This window comes from Macrobrachium rosenbergii, chromosome 4 (genome assembly GCF_040412425.1).
Source record: "Macrobrachium rosenbergii isolate ZJJX-2024 chromosome 4, ASM4041242v1, whole genome shotgun sequence".
NCBI lineage: Eukaryota > Metazoa > Arthropoda > Malacostraca > Decapoda > Palaemonidae > Macrobrachium > Macrobrachium rosenbergii.
This window is the reverse complement of record NC_089744.1, coordinates 55,831,841-55,852,498: the sequence shown is the minus strand read 5'-3', so window position 1 is coordinate 55,852,498 and position 20,658 is coordinate 55,831,841. Positions and strand designations below refer to the sequence as shown.

Sequence of the window (20,658 nt, the reverse complement as noted above, 5' to 3'; positions counted from 1 at the left end):
TATGGGTAATGACCAATGACAATACAATCGACAATTTATTTAATACAATCAATGGGTGCAAACTGTAAGGATCGTGTTATGCTCTTATTTCTCAGCAAACTATCCCTCGAGCAATTCAAAATGTCCCTGATCTTCCGGTTAAGTCTCGCTCCTTTCTCAGGCTTCCATCGGCCCTGGGGTAGATAATGGTGTCGGGCTGCCCAGCCTGTCGGACTCTTCACTATATTTCAAAAGAAGTCATCAAAATCAGTGTTAAGGCAAATGAGAGCTAACGAAAATGAGCCTAACAGCAGCCAGAATTTACCCATTTGACTTTCATTCTACTTTACCATTGAATATGTTGGGGCTACGGCACAAACATTGCCTCTGGCCTCATTCATCCTATTCACCTACGCAACGAGGTCACCCATTCTATCTGAAGGGGTTAAGCCTTTGGTTAATAAGTCGCCCATGTTAGGAATGGTCACGATGCAATCATTGCCCATGATATGCAGGTCTACTGTACGACGTTCCTATGCAGTTGGAAAGAAGAGGTTCGAGGGGGAAACGAAAGAAACGAATACACTGCTACGCATCTCTCGATACAAGACCACGAAGTGACTAAAGTGCTCTCACATGTCATTAGGATCATTTTGAGAGAGAGAGAGAGAGAGAGAGAGAGAGAGAGAGAGAGAGAGAGAGAGAGAGAGAGAGAGGTAAAAATAATTTATCTTTAAATAGTCAACAGAATTCCACCAAGCATCGCATCGGCTTAAAATTCGTAGAGCTCCCTTAGTCGCATTTTTGCACGCTCCTGTATTTCCTGTTTTTTTTTATGTGACCGTCCGATGTTAGCACCATTGCTATATGTTTGTCAAAACTTTCTCATTTACTGCGCTATACCACAATATTATTAAGATCATCATAGAGAGGTTTAATGGTTTTTATTCACAGCTATTTTGAACTTTCGTTAAACTTACAGACCATTCCTTATGGCAATCTGATAACTCGACGTAACACTTCCATCGATCTATAGTTATCAGGACCACATCACATAATTTGTACTGCCGTAGGTCATTATGGCGTGCCTTTTTTAACAGTGGTATTACTGGAGTTCTAAAATGGACCCACAAATTGAAGCCAGCTGAAAACAATGAAGTATTTCTCTACTTAACCAAGGCTAATGCGATTCGAAAAAAAGGTCACATACTTCACTCCTGTAATAGCACCTAACTATTCGGTACTGATCGGTATGAGTCTAAAAGAAAGAATGATGAAATATCCCTTAAAGTTCCAGATTTGCACCAGTTTTACATTCAAATGCAGTGAAATGTTAGTAGAGATCGTGTAAGTTTTTTCCAAAATATCGAAAATAACGAGATACAGTAATGAATGCAAAGGTTTACAGAAGGGTTATATATAGCCGAATAATACAAATAACCACTACTCTTCAAATGCTATAAATTGCCTGAACAATCATTTCTGAGAAGTAATAGGGCAAGGTAACTTCAAGTCATGGAGAATTTCTTATTATAAAACACTGCTTTATCGAGAGTTAACTTAAAATCCTTCATTGCATTGCTTCAACTACTTAGAAAAGAATCGAATGTCACGCTTTAAAATATAATCACCTCATTTTTTAAGACATTAATTTCAGCTTAGCCATGAGTCAAAAAGGTACGGAAGAAACTGAAAATCACTGATTATATGGAATGGGCTACAGAATTTAGGTCAAAGGCCAAGCACAGGGACCTGCGAGGTCATTCAGAATTCAAAGGAAAACTGAGAGTAGAAAGGTCTGAAAGGTGTGACAGGAGGAAAACCTCGCAGTTGCACTATAAAATAATTGTAAAGAGAGGCTGGACAGCAAGATGGAAGAAAGAGTATATGAATGGAGGTACAGTAAAAGGAACGAAAGGGGTTACAGCTAAGGTACAAAGGGAGGCTGCAAAGAACCTTAAATAACGCCTACAGTGCACCACAAGAATGCGCTAACGGCGCTACTCTCCCCCCCCCACAACGTGGACTGATTATATGATGCATACACAAGAGCCCACGGAACAGAAAGAACAGTCACTGAGATTTTGCCATATCTAACGATGGATAATGCTTACCTGTAATAAGGGCTACTTTTTGTGAAAACGATGACATCCCCTGAGCAAAGTTGTATGGTCATAAGCTGATTACACTCTCCAGACTTTTGAATTTCTTTGATTTATGTTTATGCAATAACAAGTTTCAAAATAATGCAATAACAATGCCTGTTAAACAAGCTAAAGAATTTGGCAATGATTGTTTCTTAGCAGTAATCCAAGTTACTCCACTGTCCTATTCACCACTTATTAATGTAAACTACCCATGCTGTTCAATGTCAACACAAGATATCAAAGTACGGTTGATAAGAGTTCCTATCTCCAGACGATGCGTCACGGTGATTAAGTTTAAAACTAGGTCAGTAAAATCACAATTACAATTAATATATGGGGGTGTTTCTGATAAGAAATCAGTTACCTAACAGAGAATATTAAAAGCTTTCTTGTTCTCGTGATCAAGTGATAAGAGCTACAAAAAGTCTCTACTCAGAAAAAAATGACTCTCTTTAAATAAGTGCCAGTCAGTTCATCGAATGATGTCGAAAAGTTCCTTTATATTCAACTGTGCTTCTGTTAACATCGGCAGTGAATTAAATGCATGGTAGTCAGCCGACTGTGATGAGTCGCAGCCAAGATGGAGACGCACTTGAGGCTAACCACCTCAACTGAAAACTGGTGGAGTAGCGCCACCTAGTGCCACCTCTAGGAAAAAAGACAGACAAGCAGACAGACAGACACACACACACACACACACATATATATATATATGCATGTGTGTAACTATTCAAATATACTGTACACAGTATATCGGATAGTTACACGATAGTTATTTTTCACCTTATTCATGAATGAGATAGGGTTGTGGTCAGACAACACCGAAATTTCTTCATTCTTGGGCCTGTTCACATACACTTCAAAACTTTTTCAATGCTATGATTAATGCTAACGTTTCTTTTTCGATGGCGGAATACACTTTCTGATGCTTTTTCAACTTTGAAGACATGAAACACACTGGATGTGGAATACTGCTGTCATCTTCTTGTGGCAGAACAGCTCCAATTCCACAGTGGGATGCATCGATTTGTATTACAAACCTCTTATTGAAGTCTGGAGCTTGAAGCACTGGTCTTGAAGTTAATATGGCTTTAACCTTCTCAAACGATTCTTGCCATTCTGGAGTCCAAGCAGACTTTGTTTTCGGACTAATTAAGCCAGTTAAGGGAGCTACTACGGCGAGAAGGCCTTTTCCAACTTCAAATCCCAAATACTGAACAGTTGCCTTTCCAAACTCACTTTTTTGTAAGTTGATTATTAGTCCTGCCCTTAAAACCTTCAGACGTTCTTCCCATGTATAAGAATAAATCACAATGTCATCAAGGTATACACCAACTCCTTCTATGGATCCTAGCAGTTGATTCATCACTCACTGGAATGTTGCAGGTGCATTCATCAGACCAAACGGCAAAACAATGTATTGATACAGTCCAAAAAGAGTAATGAAAGCTGACAGCAACTTAGCACCCTCAACTAAGGGAATTTGATAACCTTTCAACAAATCTATCTTGGAAACAAACTTTGCATGCCCAATATTATCAAGTAATTGATCAATAAGACGCAAGGGATAATTGTCAGCCACACTGATGGAATTCAGTTTCCTATAATCAGTACACATCCTAAACGAGCCATCTGGTTTCTTCACTAACACACAAGGAGAACTATAATGACTTGAACTGTGTTCTGCTAAGCCATGCTGCAACAAATACTCCACTTCTTTCTTCAAAACATGTCGGTGAAAAGGTGATAAGTGATAAACTCTCTGTTTAAAAGGTTTTCCATCTTCTCTGATCTTTATCTCATGCTTTGTCAGATCAGTGCGCCTAGGTACATCTGGAAAATTTTCAAGGAAACTTCTAATCACCTCGCTTAATTCACTACTTTGCTCAACACTCAGATGTTTTAATTTATCCTCCAAATTTTCCAATATGGAAGAATTGTTCATCTTGCTTTCAGCTCCCAATTCGTAGCCATTACCGTCCTCTGTAGATGAAGTTGTCTGTGTTATTGACACTGTCTGTCGTTTCCATCTTCCTGGTGTTTCAATCACATAAGTTCGATCATTTAACTTCTCTATTATCCTATAAGGACCTTGAAACTTAATGGTAAGGGGAAATCTTTTCACTGGTAAGAACATTAGAACTTGCTGTCCCACATTAAAGCTTCTTAACTTAGTCTTAGCATCATATCTCCTTTTCATTTTCTCTTGACTTATTTTCAAATTTTCTAAAGGGAATTTTCTAATTTCCCTTAACCTTTCCCTCAAATTCTTCACATATTCTCCTTGGATTTCCTCTTGATTTTCTTCCCAATTCTCAGCAAGAATCTTCAATGGACCTCTCACGTCTCGACCAAAAATCATTTCATTTGGTGAACATCCTATACTTTCTTGATAAGCATTCCTAACTTCAAACAACATCAAGGGTAAACCAGCATCCCATTCTCTTCCTGATTCATAACATTACTTAGTTAACATACTTTTCAAAGTCTGGTGGAACCTTTTCAAGGCTCCTTGAGTCTCTGGATGATAAGCAGTTGATAACTGTTGTTTTACTCCTAACAAGTTCATCACATCCTGGAACAATTTTGAAGTAAAGTTCATTCCTCTATCACTTCGCACAATTTCTGGTATTCCAAACTTGGAGAAAAACTCCACCAACTTCTCAGCAATTACCTTGGCACTTATACTTCTTACAGGAATCGCCTCAGGATGCCTTGTCACTGGACACATTAATGTTGACAGATATTCATTTCCTTTCTTTGTTTTCGGAAGCGGCCCAACCACCTTGCTAAAGGGTTCACCTCTAACTTCTAAGGGTTGTAGGGACTTTCTGAAAGGTTTCATTTAGTTTTCCAGCTATCTGGCATGTGTGACACTCTCTGCAAAACCTGCTAACATCCTTGTGAAGTCCAAGCCAGAAAAAATACCTCATAATCTTCTCAACAGTCTTCCTGATTCCCATAAGTCCAGACTCATGTGCTACTGCTGCCACTTGCTTCCTCAATGGATATGGAATCAGAATTTGATGATATTCACCCCATTCAATATTTCCTGGTATATCTGTGGGTCGATGCATCCTCATTAGCAATCCTTCCTTTAGATAATAACAGGTCTGAGTTCATTGCATCTCTTCTTGATCAACAACTCTGAAGAAGAAATCAGCCAACACTATATCCTCTTCTACAGTTCCATTAGCTTCTCTCTAGTTACTTGACCAACTTCAAGGGCTGAACTCCCCATATCTGATAACTCTGCCACTGTAGTTTCACTACTATCATCAAGAACACTCTGCCTACTCTGAGTCTCTTCAATAACAACAGGATCCTCGTCTTCTTGGAAAATCTCTTCATTACTAACACTAGTGGAAACTTCACTTTCCTGGAACAGCTATTCAAAGCTCAAAGATCCTTCACTTGATCCTTCTGGTGCAGGTAAATCCTCAGTTTCTTCACTTGCAGACATAGTTCTCTTCATACTCTTGGTAATTACACAACTTAGAAACAGGAGGGGGTTTTTCTTCTCTAAATCTACTGTAGGACTAATCCTCAATGGTTTGTCTGTCACTCTAGGGCAAGGAACAAATGGTCCACCACCGACTTCATTACCCAGTAAAACATGCACACCTTCAACAGCTAGTGAGTCCTTTACAGCAAAATCAACATTCCTTGCCACCAATTCACAGGATAGGTGTAATTGGCATATAGGAGTTACCTCTTCTCCTTCTATACCCTTTCAAAATAACTGAATTTCCGGTGAAATTCTTCTCCAAGTGTGGGTGAGCACCACAAACTACTACACTATGGTTACTCCCTGTATCACATAATACCCTGACTGGTACCTGCACACTCCCTCCTTGAGTTGCCATTGTACCTTCATAGATATATGGCTTAAAAGCCTCCAAGCTGCTCAGCCACTCACTGCTTAAGGTTACATTTCCACTTGTTGCTAAACACTCAGCTTGTTTAGTCTGTCTTCTCAACTGTCTCAGTTCTCCCCACACTGCTCTTTGTAGTTTGCTTCACCTGGTTACCTGTAACCCCTTGACCAACTGGCTTGGTCTGCTGTTGTGTCTGATAACAATCTCGACTGTAGTGTCCTGCCCTTCCACACTTGAAGCAGACAACATTAGTCTTCTGTATGTCTTGAGAAACTGGATGATGAGGATTTAATATTCGATTGCTGAAGGGTATTACCTGGCTTTGTACTGGCATTGCCATTAGAAGGATTCCCACTATGTAGTAATGTTCCTGAAATCTGGATGAGACCTAAAACCTGTGCATTGTTGGTTCTAGTGTAGCAGCTTTGTCAAGTTTCTTAACCTCTCTCTTTCTCTCTTAAATAGGCTCTTATGTGTTCAGAAATTCCTCTAAGATATTGCTCTAGGACTACTAACTCCTCAAGTTCGTCCTAGATTTAACTTTAGCAGCCTCCAACCATTGTTTGAAACATCTTCTTACTTTGTAGGCATTATCCAGGAAAGTAATCTTGTCATCCTTTCTCAAAGATCTGAAATTTTCACTGTAACATTCAGGGGTAATCTGGTAAACTTGCAGCACATTATGTTTGAGTACCTTGTCCTCTTTACATTGATCAGCTGATAAGGCTGAATAGGCACTTCTTCCTTTACCAATAAGAACACTCTGTAACAAGACTGACCATTTATCTTTTGGCCATCCCATACCTGAAGCCACTTTTTCAAAGTGAACAAAAAACTCACCTGGAGCTTCTTCTGTAAACTTTGGAATTAACTTCTGCACTCTTACTATATCAAATACAGGCTCTTTAGTACCTTGGATAGGATTAGACGGTGTTACAGGTAATGTGGATCGAGCTTTTATTAACTCCATCTCCCTTTCATGCCTTGCTTCTTCTCTTGTTTCTTTTTCTCTTTCTCTTTCTTCTCTTGCTCTTTCTCTTCCTTCTGCTGCTCTTTCTCTTTTCTCTCTGTCCTCTCTTTTTCTTTCAGTTTGCATCTTCAGCTTAATCAAAATTCCTTCTGCTTTTCTATGTGTCTAAACTCTGCTTCTACATCATTTTTCTCTGTCTTTTGCTCTTGTTTATTTATAAATTCTGCCTCAGCTGCATTCAACAATTCTTGTGCCTCTCCTAACTCTTCATCTATTTTACCAGAGTTCATCAATGCTTGGATTGCAATACATCTGATTTGTGCCTTAATCATACCACTAGACACATTACCTCCACATGCTACTACTAAAGCAGTCCACTGTGCCTTAGTCAGGTTGGATTCAGATAGCTCTTGGATGGATGGAGCTGCTAAAAACTTCTGCACATTGAACAGAGACATTTCCTCTAAGTTACTCTATATAATTAATTCACAATACAATGCAAAAAATAACTATGTGGTCACTCTCCTATCAAAATATACCCCTAACACCACCAGTATAAACCATAAACCAGAGTGATATTTTGTTTTGTTCCCTGGTCTGGGCAACAAAATTCTATTGTTACAAAGTGTTCCAAGACCTGGTTATTACACAACTAATCACAGAATTCAAAAATTTACCTCACTTTAGACAGATACCTGAACTCTAATAACAATAAAACTTACGACTGAGTATTCTAAAGGTAACAGTTATCCCTTAAAAAGCTTATTAATCACATGAAAAATCAAACTAAGTCTATCAAAACAAGTGTGAGGTATCAACAATTAAACAAGAAATATACTAGAGTAAAGGGGCATCACTCCATCAAACAACTTTAACTGTTTCCCTGGTCTTAACTCTGGGTTTCCAGAATGGAGCAGCTATTGTTATCTCTCGCACGTCAACGCATAACCCAAAATAAAGCGCTCGCTTATCTTAACTGGTGACAGATGAATCAAAATACAACATCTGGTCTAACTCGAATCTCTCTTTCCCACTACTACACTGTTACAAAAAAAGATACTACTAATTCTAAATTACGTTGTTAAATTATCTAAATCACTAACTCTTTTGAGGTCTGACCTTACACTACATATGATATTTCAACAATTATTATTATTACACAGAACACATGATAACTAGAACAGTGATATAAAAATCATGGGATGATATACATATTAGAAGGCAATATCATGTATATATATATATATATATATATATATATATATATATATATATATATATATATATATATATATATATATATATATATAGTCATGGATTTCCATTCCTCCCTCCTAGTTAATTGCCATCTAATTGATATCTAATGAAAATCCATCATCTCAGTTAACTTATAGTCAAGCCAATATGGCAGAACCAAGATGTTTTCCACTCACATTGAACCCAGGACGCATTCCATTCAGCCTTCAGGAAATGCCTGGGCCTGCTAAACAATAGAAAAACCCACTCACCCCCCATCACGCGATATAGGAGCGGCCATCCACTAGGGGAATGGGAGGCGCACCCAGGCTGTGAGATAGATAGGAACTTAACCTCTAAGTACTTAATCTTAAGATCCACTTTTTCTCTACTCCTTTGCTGGCTGTATGACTCTTTGCAGATTGACGTAGGCCTAGACTTCGAAGCAAACAACTGTGGAAGGCGCGCACTGGGTTCCCGAAAAACACTTCGCACTTACCACTTGTGCGGTCTCTCCTTCCTTTACGCTGGTGAAAACTAACTCCGGTAGTCGACCGAGTCTCACATGTTCAGCACAAACATCTGTAGGCCCAGGTACGTCCACTGCAATTCGTCAGTAAGCCAGCCCTTTTCCTATCCATGCAATTCCTTGGTTTTTCCATTCCTCCAAACCTCAATTTTCTTCCTCCTAAAAAGCAGTCCCTTTGTTAAGTCACCCTACTTCGAGCAGCCCATGAATCGCCCCATGGCTTCCTCTGAAATCAACCTAATATGATTCAGTGATAAGTATTCAAATATTCCCTCCATAGTGTAAATTAAGGGAAAATTAATTTTAGTAACTCAAGTGATCAATTCCTCCCTAGTGCATAGATTCACTGTGCTTACTTTAGTAGCAAGGGAGGTTTCCTTTGGCCCCAGTGTTTGTACTAACTCCGGAATTCTCTTCCAGAAGCCATCATACCCTGCCCAGATCGTAACTCTATGCCAGGACCCATTAATGACTGCCATCCAAATGTCGCAACCATTCCTGGTCACAGCCTGATCGCAAGAATCCGTTGCCCCCACAGAAATCATCTTGATTAACTAATGACCATTATACTGGAATTTACCCCTTCCAATGTATTACTGTCTGTGAATTGATGCATTTTAGCATAACAGAGTCACTTGGGATTGTTGTATCTGTGGTCCTCATATTTACATTGCGTGTCTCTAAATTATTGCATTATTGATCTCTCATATGTGATTTATGTGTTTGTAAATTGTTACATTTTTGGTCTCAGATATTTGCCCCATTCTCTGTAAATAAACCCCTTTTGATTGTAAAAGAATTCTAATTCCAAATCGGCGACCTTCATTACTTATGTAAATCAAGGAAGATTCGAAGGTGAGTTCCAGTAGTTTTCCTTTTTGCTCAAAATCGTGGACCCCCCTTGGTACGAAGGCAGTCTATAATAATAAATTGTTCTAATTTCCATCCACACCAAGAACCCAGTTTATGACAATATATATACTGTATGTATATAAATATTTATGAATATCTTCGCCAGATCATTAACTATTAAGCCCTTATGAAAAAAATACCAGACAGTAGGAGACAAAGGGATCCTATAGACATACAAGTGATGGTAGAGTTTGACCAATTTCTCACCTTTTTCAGGGAGGGAGTTTTACACATCTCAAGGGGAAACATGTGCAGGGGTAGAGAGCTGTTCCCTGTCTTAATCCCAAAATTCAATTCATCACCCACTCAGTTTTAGACTTTTATGCTGGCCAAACCTCTTCTCCTACTCTCAGGTAAACGCCACATCCATAGCCTAAAACGATGCCTCCAACAACAAACCAGGCCTCCCAAACACAGAGGTCACGCCATCAAGGCAGTTCAAGACAATCAGTCTAGGAGACGGTCACAATGGGTAACCTCTGCCCATACAAGTCCCAGAGCTGGGGTGACTCTGGAGCTCACACTTTCTCATGCTGGACAGAAGTACCAATTCCCAGATGTTCCCACTAACTTGGATTACATCAACATATGGTTGTGGGGGAACACAAAACCAGGAAGCAACGAAGGAAACGTGCCCCAGAAGGGAAATTGGTTGGCCAGTATCTTTTTCTTTTACTCACTTTATTATCTCTCTCTCTCTCTCTCTTACATTTCACTGCTCAAGTAACTTCCTGTCTTATCAACTTAAGCAGTGTATCTACATCCCACGTGTAATTCTTGACAGTGTATAATGTAATCCTCACCTGTTGCTAGCAAGTGCGTAAAGTAAAGGATCTCCCTCCAATTCTTGGATTTATTCAATTGTTGAGAGATGTAATCTCCATGTTAGTCTTACCTGGAATTGTCTCATTTCCAGCAGTGTACTTAGAGCCATTACCAGCCAAGCCAGCCAAGACTCTGTTTCCCAACTGCCTGAAGAAAACAGCCCCTACCAGGTTGATATGAATTCTTGACTAATCGGCTTAAGGGACAACTTGCGCATAGCAAGTATTCATAATTGTGATGCATTATCCAATTCACTCAATCACTACTGTTGTGTAAATTCTCAACCTAATTAATTTTGTGAAGATGTCCGGTTTCCTGGGTAATTTCTTCCATGTTGTGATTGCAAATAATAAATTACTGTTAAGAACCCATTTTTGCTTGGTGACCTACCATTTCTCTGTTATTTTTGCATTTCTTTAGTTTATGGGCTTAGGAGGGTTTTCCTGTATGGATAAATGATTACTTCAAGGCCCGGTACACACTAAACCCCTGTAAGCCCATTAACAATATATATATATATATATATATATATATATATATATATACACATGTATGTAATATATATATATATATATATATATATATATATATATATATATATATATATATATATATATATATATATATATATATATATATATATATATATATATATATATATATATATATATATATATATATACGCAGAGTATTTCAGGTCATTCATTTAAATCTGACTGCTACCACAATGGTAGTAGGCACTACTACCTAGTCACTGCTGTCCTAGGAAGTGTCAATGGCTTGGAATTCTAATGCACCGTATCCCAAGACAGAGGATGGCCCATTGGTAAATAAAAAGTCACTGTAAGTAGTTGGTTCCCAATCAGTCAAGGACTCGAATCTCCCTGGTGACGAATCTCTTATCAATTAGGTGGAGTGAACTGTGAATTGGTCACTAAACGACATTTGTAACATAATATTTGTGAATAAGTAAATAAATAAACATAAACACACACATAATGTTTATGGTGTGTGTGTGTTGTCTTTGGTAAGTGCTGGGAATAGCTAGGATAAAAGAAAGATAAACGGACGGTAATATGCATATCCCTGGAAAAATCAGAAATAAAAAATAAAATAAATATAATTAACGGAGATTCCAAGAAATGTTTTTGTTTAGGGCTCTCGCCTATCGATCTGCAACGTTTTGTTAAACAACAGGATAGGACTGGCACCCCTGAGCTGCCACGTTACGTCATGCGTCGCAACTGCGCTGTGAGACTATGGTTGCAAAACGTTCTCCCAACGTGGCTGGCGTGCGTTCGATCTTGCCTCATGCTGAGACACGAGGTTTAATTCGTCGCTTTGTCAGTCTAAGAGATACTAGCAAGTGAATAGGACGTGTTCATATACTGCTCAGCTGTGAACTGGTAAACTGACAGTCTTAGTATATTTGAAGAGATATTTCAGAAGACAACAAAAGTAAGATTTTATTTTGTAAATAACTACTCTGCAAGTTAATGGGCTTTCGGCTTAATTCATAAGAACGTAGGCCATAACCATTAATAACGGAGATGACTAAGCTCTAGTAAAACTGAGCCCTAGTATAGGTTTATCTACTGAATGTAGTACAAGTAAATCCATAAACTATAGATATATATAAAAAACCATACACTTTAGAGATAACGTAGATCGATCCACTAGACCGTCTCTTGGAAAAACAGGCGTTTTGTTTCGGTGTCTTAAGTATTCTTCTCATATACTATTTGGTGTCCTAAGTATTCTTCTTAGTTACTAAAAAAATTTTTTGCTTCTATTTCATGAATATTGTGAACGCCTCTTATAGAATTTTCACTTCTCGACACTGTTGAATCAAACAACATTTGTTTATGTTTAATCAGTGATTCCTCAAAATCTCTGCTGTACATTATCTTTCCTGTTTCCTTTTTGTCAGAGATTCTTTTTAACTAACGTACCGTTGACCCGGCGGAGGAATCCCTCTTGTCGAAATCAGTTATACCAATATTTAAGGTTTGAAGGATTTTGCCCTTCACAACGGCTGTCCAATCTGTCACTGCGCTACGTTGCCATGTGCTAAATTTTCTCCCTCATACAGGTGAAATAATCATACCTCCCAAGGCAGCGTACTGACACTGTTTTACGTTTTTCCGTAATTTAAAGCTCTCTGATAATGCCAAAAACAAAACCAGTGATTTTCATAAGCGTTATTTATTAATAACAAAGTGTTACAGCGGAAAATTATCTGCTTATCTGAATACATTTTTGAAGGACGTATTTATCAACATGTGTCCGACCATATCTAATTTTAATCCTTTCATCGACCTTTAAATACCTGTGAACATGGGACTGCCCATTCTTTCGGTCTTTGTATAAAAAAACTTAAATATATCAGCTAAAAACTTCCGATCCGACAGCTCTCGATTACGTGCTGCGGGTTTGCGGGTTTAAGCATGTCTCACCCACAGAAGTGATACATAGAAAACGAGGAATTGCGCAACGTTTGGAGAACATTTCGTTGGGCTAAAGATTTCTGGGAGTCACTTGCTGGTAATATAAACCTCGGCACAGCTATGCGACTCCATTTAGTCTGCATACTTTGTTGAGTGCGCCAAGACAGTAGTGTGTGTCTCTGCACTGACTGCATAAGAAGGCTGTCATAACATTTACGAGCATTCATCTGACACAGATACTAGTTAATTTGTGAGTGAATGCGTTACTTTCTGATATGACAGAAATAAAATAACAGTTTCTTTTCATGAAAGTGTATGCCATATGCTTGCTCATGTGCACATTTATTCATGAATATACTTGGAAGAACATGCACACTCTGTTCAGATTCACGGCATGCATGCCTTCCCATGCGATTGTTGCACTAATACATTACTGGGTCGAATAAAATGCCTTGAGAGTAAGTTAGATTTATTTCTTAGTAGACTATACCAATGTCGTAACACACTACGGAGAGGAATCGACATTACGTGGCACTTTCAGAGAAACAATGAGGGGAAAAGATAAGGAAAAAAATTCAAGCCTTATCACATAGCACAAAGAAACTAAATTGCGCAACGTTTTGCGAACGCATTACGAGCACACCACACTCTAGAATTCCAGCCCAGTAATATCATTTTAAAACAAGTTTTAGCTGGTCGATCACTGTTGCGCAAACGCCGGAACAGGCCCTGGGAAGTCTGTTGGCTGCACAGTCTACATGTCCAGATCAGGTCCTTTTACACCTTTCATGTCTGTGTTAGATGATTTCATGTATTTGCGTAAATGGTACGTATGTTTATGAGTGTGTCATTTCATTGCTTTAATGGAAAGCATATTTAATCTTTGTATATTGCCATTTGCAATGTGTGTCTAGCCAACCTTGAGGTTGTGAAGATCCTGTTAAGGTTTTCGATGTCTCACTTATTTCCTTTTTATTTTTACGGATACTTTACTGAATTTTTCTATTTTCATTGTCAGTGTACCATTACGGAACAATTATACCGCTGATGGACTGATAATGAAGAAAATTATTCCATTTAACTTGAAGAACTCGGCCTCATCATCCTAGAAAATGTCTAACTTGTAGTTAAATTAACTGAAGAGATTTATATTAAAATTCTCTTCATGACCGCCCGGTCGATTTTATATTTTTTCCTATACATGTAAACTAATCAGTCCATCAATGGCAGCATACGTTCTTTAAAAACAAAGGTAACTTTTAGTTGTAACATATTCAATGAATAAATAAATACTGATGAAACTCAATTTTTTTCTCCTTGGTTTCAACAGGAGTTTCCATTAAAGAAAGGCCTAAACAATATTAGTATGCTGCCGTGGACGGTATGATTAAATTGCAAACCTACGAGAAAATGTAGTATGTATACGGTAATTAGCGCATGCGCATCTTGGAACTCCGTATGTTTCCTTGTATGGTATGGTTTTATTTATTCACCTCATACACGCAGCACGTGTAAGATAGGCCAGGCGGCCGTGGGAAAGCATTAGACAGGCTTTAAAAGAAATGTAGTACATCGTCTGAGACATACAGTTACGGGCCATTATTTATTCACACACAGGTGTGTGTGTATATATATATGTATGTATGTATATAATATATATATATATATATATATATATATATATATATATATATATATATATACACACATACATACACATACATACATACATACATACATACGGTATACACACATACATTACCCTTCCACGAAAAGCATTTACAATATTTCGTACACGACGCTAATCATTCCTTTTAATTGATAAATGGATTACTCTTCTACTACATTCACTTGTAAACAGATACTGTACTTAACTACTGTTAAATAGGCATGGCAAAGACAGTGACGATAACATCTACATAAGAACGCCGTGAAATTGCTCTTGTTCATTGTTAAAGGGGATGGCAGTATTTCATAAACATTAAGTGAAATTTAAGGAGAAAAGTCCACCAGACAAGAAAGCAATTGCTAGCAAAATTTTTTGACGTATGCAATTCGAAATCATGCTGGCATTTTTCTCTGTAAGTCTTTTCAGTAATTTTGTAGTCATAACATTCAACCTAACCATCAAAGCCACAACTAATAACAGTGCAGTGTTTTTTATTACAGTCCGTTAGTCCGAAGGCCCGATAGTCCGAAGGTCCGATAGTCGTAGGTCTAAGCCGGCATTCCGAGGCAAGCTCCCCCCACCCCCGCCTGATTAATCCCCCCGCCTCCATGGCTAATACGGCAAAATTGTAACCAGTAAACACCACTAGGGTACGTTATGTTGGTATTTTTGTGGGTGTTTACTGGTTACAATTTTGCCGTATTAGCTATGGAGGGGTGGGGGGCTGATTACAGTCCGTCGGACTATCGGGCCTTCTGACTTTCGGACTATCGGACCTTCGGACTATCGGGCCTGCTGACTTTCGGACTATCGGACCTTCGGACTATCGGGCCTTCGGACTATAGGGCGGTCACCGTAAACACATACTCTTAACATAAATTGTAGAAAACGCACAATGCTCTCACAGTTATATTGCGTAGTGATAATTTTCTGCAATTCGCTAGTTTCAGTAGAGACAAAAATATTACAAAATCTTTCCTTTCTTTTTCACAGAAAGAATGGAGAATATGCTCCGATTTACTTCAGCCATGGAAGAGAGTATTAAAAAGGTAAAGTGCAATTAACAGTCTATTAAATATAAAGGAAACTACCTCTATATGACTGACATATCTTTACGACGTCATATGCTTCTGAATGCATTAAGAGTCAAGCTTGTACACCTGCTGTATCTTCCTACTTTGTGATTAAAATAATTTCAGTTTTCATTTTCTTCATTTTAGGGTGGAGAGATCAACAGTCTTTCGGGCTGTGATTCAAAGCACAGATATGATGACAGAAGAACGAGGAAGCTGGTAAGACTCTTCAAGAGCTATCCAGTGACGACGGATTCTGATGTTCAACATTTGGCGTCACGTCCCAAGTTTCAGGGTTTTTCAGCTGTAGGGAAAATGGTAAGTTTCCATCCTGCTTGCTCTATAATTTCTGAACTGATATCAAAGTTTGATGAGTTAAGACTCTTCTTGTAAGTGCTGGGTGGCCCTTCACAGAAAACGTCTATAAACAAGGATGAATGAACTGCGTGATCCAAAAGTGTAATGCACTAGTTCTCAGACTGAACTATCCTCGGAATTTATTAAATGGGAACTGGATTATGGTAACGTTAATGAATGATTTTTTTTTTTGTAAAAAGTTAAGAAAACACAGTAACCATATGTAGGGCCTTTAGCCAGTGAACTGTAGTCAAGTTTATGTTCTAAGTATTGATGGTAACGGAAAACTAATAAAAAACTTAAAGGCATTGAAAAAAGTATATACATATTGGCCACAAAGTTCATTTTATAAACTTTTAAAGTATCTTCCAGGGCAATCTCTTGTTCATCTCTGCTAAATTAGTGATTTAAATAAATCAGTGCTTTTCAACACGTGTGAGAAGGGTAAAAAATAATCTACTATGGGTGTTTCATTCTTGACATATTAACCTAGCATATTCCATCGGGAACTTTTCAATGAAATGAAAAGCTGAAAATAAAAGTAGTAAAAAATAACTTCTAGATTTTGGCATACACCATTTGCTAAATTAAAAAAAAATGTTCAACTTTTCCAGATTTCAATATTCAGAGCAGCAGAGGGAGGAGACTTGCAAACTGTCAGGAGCCTGATACATCAAACTAGACCAGAAATCAGGAAAGCTAAGAGCCGTTGCACACTGCTGCACGTTGCAGCTGCTAATAATCACATGCATATTGTGAAGTTCTTGCTGAAGTATATCAGCCCTAATGTGATCAACAAGAACAAGCAAACCCCTGCTCATTTGGCAGCCATGGAAGGATGCACAGACATACTGAGAGTCCTCCTGACTGACCTCAGGATCAACACAGACATGAGAGATGTTTGGCAGAGGACATACAAGGATTGGGTAAGTATAAGATTATCTTTCATTTTTAGAGTAAATTTGTACTATTTCTGACTATATAGCTACTGGAATGTGGTGCGCACATTATAATGCAAATTATATCAATTCCTCAATTTGATAACTAAAAAGCTATCTCGTCTCAGGTTCATGTCCTCATGTTTATCTTTCAAATAGGATTCAATGCTTCGAATCGACCGAGCGGCAGCGGTTGTCCAATAGACACAAGTACCCAGTACAGTCCTTTTATATCCCCATGATATAACAAAAGTCTAATCCTAAGCGACGGTAGTTTTTGTTATACAATAATGGGGGCAGGAACTAAGGATTTTGAGTCTGTTGGGTAAAGTTGCAACAACCAAGTATCCGGGTAAAAAGCATTTCGTTTGTAACAATGCGGTAACTTCTGGTAAGTCACTCAAATGATACTATACTGTACAGATCCAACAACATCCTAGGAGGGAAAAATCTAGGTTAACTTCTGAATTTCCAGTGTGGTGTTGCCATGTCATAATAATTACCTCACTGTTAGTGCAGGAAAAGGTTTGGAATTTTCACCCGACAGTAATTCCAGTACCTTTTTGGACTTTCGATCACCGAAACTGAATTAAAAGAAAAAACATTAACAATCGGCGATTAAATTATTTATTAAAACATCTCGACAGAGAATTACATTTTTATGGAAGTCATAGTATCCTATGACAGATAAGATCGCTGTGGCATTGTAACTAACCCCCTCTTAGGAATCATTTAGTAGATTTTAATTCTGACTTCTCATGTCCCAATAACTAGTCCTTTTGCTTAATCCTTAAACTTTGTGGCGACAAGAAATGCAAATGCACTCTTTAAACATATTTATATGAGCAATAAAGTGCAAAGAGCTTTCAAACGTTGTTTTCAACACATCTCTCAATCTGTTGAAGATGCGTTGAAAATTCCATAACACGCTTGCTATTAGCCAAGTTCACATGCAAAGGGTGTCATTTCTTGAGATTTACTCATGCATAAGTATACACAAAGATACACATAAATGCTTGCTCTCACTGACAAGTTAAATAGAGTGTTCTTCTTTCAGTTGGCAGGGTCTCTTTTCGAAGCTGTGATGGCGAGTGACGAGCACCAAACCAAAGAGCTTCTAGAACTTGGCGCAAATCCAGACTGCCATGCGGGCAGCAGCCTAGTGTACTTCCCTGAAGAAGACTTGAACGTCACAACTGCTCGTCAATTAGCCTTTTTCTTAGGTGAAAAGCCAATCGTGGACATGTTCCTAGAGGTAAAAATTCCTTTCTCTGAAGTTTGACATTCTTTCAAAGGGCCGTTTATCAAATGGCTGCCGCATTTTTCTCTTTTGCTTATATTTATATACCTCTCTGTAGTTCATGTTTTATTCTCAATTCATCAAGTGATTGGAAACGTTCACTGCATTTAGTGCTCCTTGCACATAATTTGTTTTTGTGATGTTTCTCATATTATATCTACAACGATGTTACATGTGGAAAAGTGGAAAAATAATTCATGGGCCTCTCATTTTTATTGCAGCCAGACAATTGTGAGAACTTCAGATGTATGGGAGAGGAATGAACTAAGACATGGAGATGAAAGGTAATGAATATTCAGGTAAAGTCATAATGATATAGGAAAAATCGTTAGAATCTGATGAATACCTTTGTTAGTAATGTATTTTTATAATCAAAGAAAGGTTGTTTTATTTGACAGCAACCTGAAACACATGACGATTATTTAAACCTATCTTTACTTTTGTTTCAGGGAAAAGATAGGAAGGGGTCTACCAGACGGGCTTTCTGATTTATTTCCTTCAAGTACAAATAAATATTGTGCCATAAAAACTTTGGAAAAATCTTGGTTGCAATGACTAACTGAGCGCTACATGGCCAGTATTCCCAGCTGGATCAACTTGGAGTAACGACCCCGTATGCTAGATGAACCTCCACGTCCAGTGCATTTCTTCGTGTCTAGTTGGGCCTAGGAACAGTGCAGTGCATCCACTGAGAAAAAATGCGGGAACCTGAACCGTACTTTGGCTTACTTTATAACATTGCTGAGGGTGAAACTCTGTTCACACCTGCCGGAATAACGCTGGAAGTATGTGGTAACTTACAAGCATGAAATGATTTGAAGACGCGGAAGAGGAATACTATTGTCATATAAATTAAACATGCCGGCAAACCAAAACATTATGGCGTGGAGACTGAATCCTGAAGGTCACCAGCCTTTACCTTGGTAAAACACCTGTTTTAATATTTAAATTAATAATTTGGTATAGCGTACTGACTGACAGGATAGCTAAGATGAGTGACTAAAGTCGCATCATTAATGGTCATCATCAATAAAGAGGATTCCACGGAAGGCCGTTTGCTTGTATGAAACTGTAACTGACAAAATCACATTCAGCCTGTACAAATGCAAAAGTGTTTATTTTGCTAATACACGTTTTATAATTACATGCTTTTTATCTTCCTACTAAATACTTGTCTGTCAAGGATTAACGTCGTGAATTTATTATTACTCAAGAAAAGGCCGAACCCGACTTTAGTCCAAAGGTAATTCTTGAACATTTTTCGAAGATCAGCAAAAACGAAAAAAAAAGATGACTACTCACGATAACAACAGTTGAGGTCAGTTACATCAGAACAATACCGAAGTCAAGATGGGGTATACTGATTCATATGAATCCATTGTCTAATCGTATTACCGCTGCAAGAATGTGCATAATGAATGTTTTGTCATGCAAATGTTCATCCCATAAAATCTGACAGCTGAGGTGACTAGATAAAATTATAATAAACTATTTACAAGTATTTTCCATTGTTCCCAAGTTTTCCTTCCTTGCAAAATATGAAGAATTCTCCGAGCTTTCAATGTATTGAAATGTCCATTATTGAATAAACATAACAACTTGGCCACAACTGAGTGGAAAGTATAGTTTATTATGTTTAACTTACTGCTTACTTGGCCTTTCATTAAGATTACTATTATACAAAATGTGCATTAATTCCCGCAGAATAATTTTATAATGCATTTACCTCCCGCTCAACCATAGCATTTAAAACAAAACTATCTTTTTCATTTTCTGGGATGAAATTTTGCACAGATATGCTTACTATAAAGTGCCCAAATCACCATGTAAGAGATTACGGCATAAGCTATACTTAAAAGGCTCCTTCTGTGTGAGAAGAAACCATGAATTTTTATTTACAAATGGAGGAGTTTTACAAAAATTTGATAAAAAAATAAAAAAAAACAAATATAGAATGTAAAACAACAAATGGTAGTAAACAGATAGATTCCCTAATAATAAGAGACAGAATATAACATCATGATGTATTAAATGATGTAGGCCTATATCAGCAAACGTTCCTGACACTTTAACAGATGTTTATTTTGATAGGTGTATAATTTCTTACCAATGTATTAGTTCATAATGTAATTTCTTATGTACAGCGGAAGCCGCATATTTGTAAAATAAAAAAGAAACAAGAAGTAGCTGTTTTAATAATCCTCATCCTTCATACGCTCGGAAAGAGTTTGTTTGTACAAGCAGAGGTAACGGATACCCCCAAAACCTCTGGTGGCTCTCTGGAGCGGGGGTTAACCTAACCCACTACTGAAAGATATGCGGATGGGGAAGGTACGTTCCACAGAAAAGTTGGCTGAGCCCCAAAAGTATCGAAAGGCTGTCAAACAGATTTGAAGAT

At 37.9% G+C, this 20,658-nt stretch overlaps 2 protein-coding genes across 6 annotated transcripts in view; one reads left to right on the top strand and one right to left on the bottom strand.

Annotated features, from left to right (window-relative positions):
* LOC136834791 (uncharacterized oxidoreductase TM_0325-like) overlaps window positions 1-2,304 on the bottom strand; it is a 118,925-nt gene extending 116,621 nt beyond the window's left edge. Inside the window, exon 1 of the mRNA XM_067097570.1 lies at window positions 2,094-2,304. Coding sequence (XP_066953671.1) covers window positions 2,094-2,130 — 37 coding nt within the window. The 5' untranslated portion in view covers window positions 2,131-2,304. The remainder of the gene's footprint in view (window positions 1-2,093) is intronic.
* A 9,480-nt stretch (window positions 2,305-11,784) lies between these two features.
* On the top strand, window positions 11,785-19,404 carry LOC136834785 (ankyrin repeat and SOCS box protein 2-like). 5 transcript variants are annotated; one of them, XM_067097484.1, is made up of 7 exons: window positions 11,785-11,882; window positions 15,586-15,641; window positions 15,813-15,983; window positions 16,637-16,948; window positions 18,018-18,215; window positions 18,482-18,544; window positions 18,710-19,404. In XM_067097484.1, the coding sequence occupies exons 2-6, from the start codon at window positions 15,591-15,593 to the stop codon at window positions 18,521-18,523; spliced, it is 774 nt and encodes a 257-aa protein (XP_066953585.1). In that variant the 5' UTR covers window positions 11,785-11,882; window positions 15,586-15,590; the 3' UTR covers window positions 18,524-18,544; window positions 18,710-19,404. The 5 variants fall into 5 exon arrangements, with proteins under 5 accessions (XP_066953585.1, XP_066953574.1, XP_066953553.1 ...); XM_067097473.1 differs by having other exon boundaries at window positions 11,823-11,934; XM_067097452.1 differs by lacking the exon at window positions 11,785-11,882 and adding an exon at window positions 13,020-13,381.
* Window positions 19,405-20,658: the final 1,254 nt, after the last annotated feature.

Coding starts and splice junctions, on each gene's coding strand:
- LOC136834785 (XM_067097452.1), top strand. CDS start 13,318: ATGCATGCCTTCCCATGCGATTGTTGCACTAATACATTACTGGGTCGA. Junction 13,382..15,585: donor TCGAATAAAATGCCTTGAGA/GTAAGTTAGATT, acceptor TCTTTTTCACAG/AAAGAATGGAGAATATGCTC. Junction 15,642..15,812: donor TGGAAGAGAGTATTAAAAAG/GTAAAGTGCAAT, acceptor TCTTCATTTTAG/GGTGGAGAGATCAACAGTCT.